The 3,216-nt window shown below is 31.9% G+C and overlaps 1 protein-coding gene across 1 annotated transcript; it reads right to left on the bottom strand.

The window, feature by feature from the left end:
* Positions 1-217: 217 nt before the first annotated feature.
* Positions 218-1,784, bottom strand: LOC104742596 (ethylene-responsive transcription factor 3). Its single transcript, XM_010463617.3, has one exon. It carries the CDS (start codon positions 1,431-1,433, stop codon positions 711-713), a length of 723 nt encoding a protein of 240 aa, XP_010461919.2. The 5' UTR covers positions 1,434-1,784; the 3' UTR covers positions 218-710.
* Positions 1,785-3,216: the final 1,432 nt, after the last annotated feature.

Consider the following 3,216-nt stretch of genomic DNA (forward strand, 5'->3'; position numbering starts at 1 on the left):
CTTTGAAACGGGTTAAGATACAACACATGAACCAATTCATAAAACAAGCTTCACTTGTCTTTCCTTTAAGTTTTAATCCCACACACAACTAATGTGAAAAAACTTCAAGCATACATGAGATTTTAAACAAGAACCAGCTGATCTTTAGAACAAAACCCATAAATTCTTGATTCGTACAATGAAGAGCTCAAAGAAGATAAACAGAGATCTGAAAAAAAAGAAAAAGAAAGATTCTAGACTTTATTTAGAATCATCAGTGTTGCAAATGTATATGTTACAAAGATTGGGGTGGTCGTTGTTGTTTGATCTTTCTCACGAAAAAAAAACGAAACCCAGATCTGTTTTCTCTTACAATAAAACAAACAAACAAAACAGATCATCTCGTTCGTCTTCTTCCTCTTCTTGATTTGAAAGTTTTTTAATGGTAGTAGTAATAACAATAATACTCTTACAATAATATATCATCATCATCATCATCATCATCACACAAGTAGTAGAACACAGCGCAAGCTCAAGTTCCATCACCATCTTCTATCTTCTTCTTCGTTTCTTTGTCTTTCTATTTATCGACTTCAACAAAACACAAAACAAAAAAAAAAAAAAATTCTTTTCGAAGAAAAAAATTTAGAAAACGGAACTTTTTTTTCTTCTTCTTCAATTAAATCGAATCGATCAAACGGATCTGTGAACTTTTGAATTACCAAATTCATTTAGAGACGTAGATCGGTACAGTGAAGATCATCAGAACCATTGAACTCATCCAACGGTGGGATATTAAGATCGAACTGAAACGGCGGACTCCTCCGCCTCGACGACGAAGCGATATCGTCGTCGTCGATAACAGACGACGACGAATCGCAGTCGCTGTGACAATCCTCAGGTACTACAGGCGGAGTTCTAGGATACCTTTTAGCCGCCGTCGTCACCGGTTTCGCCGCGGTAGGTCTCGGTCCGCTAAACGATTCGACGGTGCTGCTCATGCTGCTACAAGTCGGCCGGTTAACAACGGGATGAAACTGTTGGTTATTATTATTATCTCCGGGGTATAACCGGTGGTCCATGAACGGATCGACTTGGTTTTGGTTTTGGTTTTGGTTCACGGTGGTAGGGAAAGCTGCGAACCGGAGATTGGGAGAAGGAGAGGAAGGATCGACGGGGAAATTGGTTTTGGCTTTAGGACCACGGAGGTTACGAGCGGCGGAGTCGTAAGCGCGTGCGGCTTCTTCGGCGGAATCGAAAGTACCTAACCAAACACGTAATTTTTTCCATGGATCACGGATCTCGGCGGCGAAACGTCCCCAAGGTCTCTTCCTGACGCCTCTGAAACGTCGTTGTGTTTCTTTAACAGATCCGTTGATGACGGTGGAGACGGCGGTTGGTCCGGCTACGGCGGTTGGTCCGGCTACGGCGGAAGAGCCTCTTCCTCTCCTCATAGTGGATTTAAGAAAAAAAAGCCAGAGGTAGTAATGGTGGATGGAGAGAGGATCTGAGAGAAGGCAGAGGGGAAGATGAAGAAGATGAGGGAGGGGAGGAGGTATGGGGGAAGATAGGAAAACTCTCTCTTCAACACAAAAAGCTCTTCTTCTTCTTCTTTCCTTTTTTTTTTTTTTTTAATTAAAAGTTCAATTTTTGTGAAGAAACTAAAATTCAAATTTTGTTTTTAAAAAATAATATTAAAATAACTGATATTTTGTTAGTTTTAAAAGAAAAAGGTTTTTTTTAAAAAATTGGTTGGAATAGTAATCTCTGGAATTCTCTCTTTTAGCACAAGACCGACCAACTCGGTTTTCTCATCATTTTGTCAACCGATTATTATAGAGATATTGGAAACCATTAGCGTCAAGCTAAATCAGTCGTGAAGAAGAACCTAAACTTTTTTTTTTTTTTTTTTTTTTCTTTTCTAGCCAGTATATTAACTTTGCAATAAGATTGGAGCATTTGATTAAAAAAAAGCCTGGGAGAGAGAAAAAAAATTCGTCCACATATGCTGTATTTTAAAAAAAACTAACATTTATAAAAAATAATAAATCATCATTGTCATCAGATCAATACAGTTGATATTTTCCTAAAATACTATATACGTTAACCATTGAAAATGTAAATACGACCGTTTATGTAGAATTTATTAATAATATATATATATAATTCGTCAAATTTACTTATAGAATTATAAAATTATAATAGTTATAAAACATAAATAATGATTCTTATACATAAATACCAAAAAAAATAAAATGTTCACTTTTACAAAGCATTTTTAAAATTTTAAATAACTAATAAATATGAAAATAATAGAAAAACACTAATGATAAAGTTAAATCATAGTTACTTTTTTTAGATAAAAACTAGTAGTTTGTTAATTTTTTTGTTTTAAACATTTTTTAAAATAACATAATTTTTTTTTTGAATCCTTAAAAAATCCATATGTATGCAAAATTTTAGTATATATGAACTTTATAGCTTTAACCATATTGAACCATTGTATAAGTATAAAATTGTTTGAAAAAAACTATAGTAGAATATTATGTATAAATACCGTATATACTACCATATGTTAGAATACTGGAAAACATTATAAATATTCCGTTTTTAGAAAGTAACACGGAAATTCATGCAAAAATGTTTACAATTTTGAATGCAACTTTAAAATTTCAAATTACAGTAAAACTTCTATAAATTAATACTCTTTAAATTAATACTCGTTATAAATTAATAAATTTTTTAGGTCCAGAATTGGACCGGTGTAAAAATTAACACAATTCAATAAAATAATAAGATAATGATTTTTTTGAAAATCCTATGTAAAAATATAATCTCAACAATGTCATAAATTAATAATGATATAAACTAAATATATATATATATCTAAGAAAATTTAGTGAAATATGACTTTATTGTTGTTTGTCTATTTTTGAATTTGCATTTTAGTTGGAGCTCATCTCTAATCTTTTTAATTGTATCAAAAAATTTTAATGTTGTTTTCTCAAATCGGATCCAAAAATTGAGTAGAGTCCTAGCTGCGGTAATTTTTTTACATGTAATTGATTATACAGGCACCGCAATATGTTATTCGACTTTATCATTACCATGAAAGATAATACCAATAATTTATTCTAAACTCTAAATTTCTAACATTTATCATTTTCACCTAGATAATTAAGTAACCTATTAACATCAATCCTACTATGATAGTCAAGATTATAAATTAAAAAAATT

This window comes from Camelina sativa, chromosome 14 (genome assembly GCF_030686135.1).
Source record: "Camelina sativa cultivar CO46 ecotype springtype chromosome 14, ASM3068613v1".
Classification (NCBI taxonomy): Eukaryota; Viridiplantae; Streptophyta; class Magnoliopsida; order Brassicales; family Brassicaceae; genus Camelina; species Camelina sativa.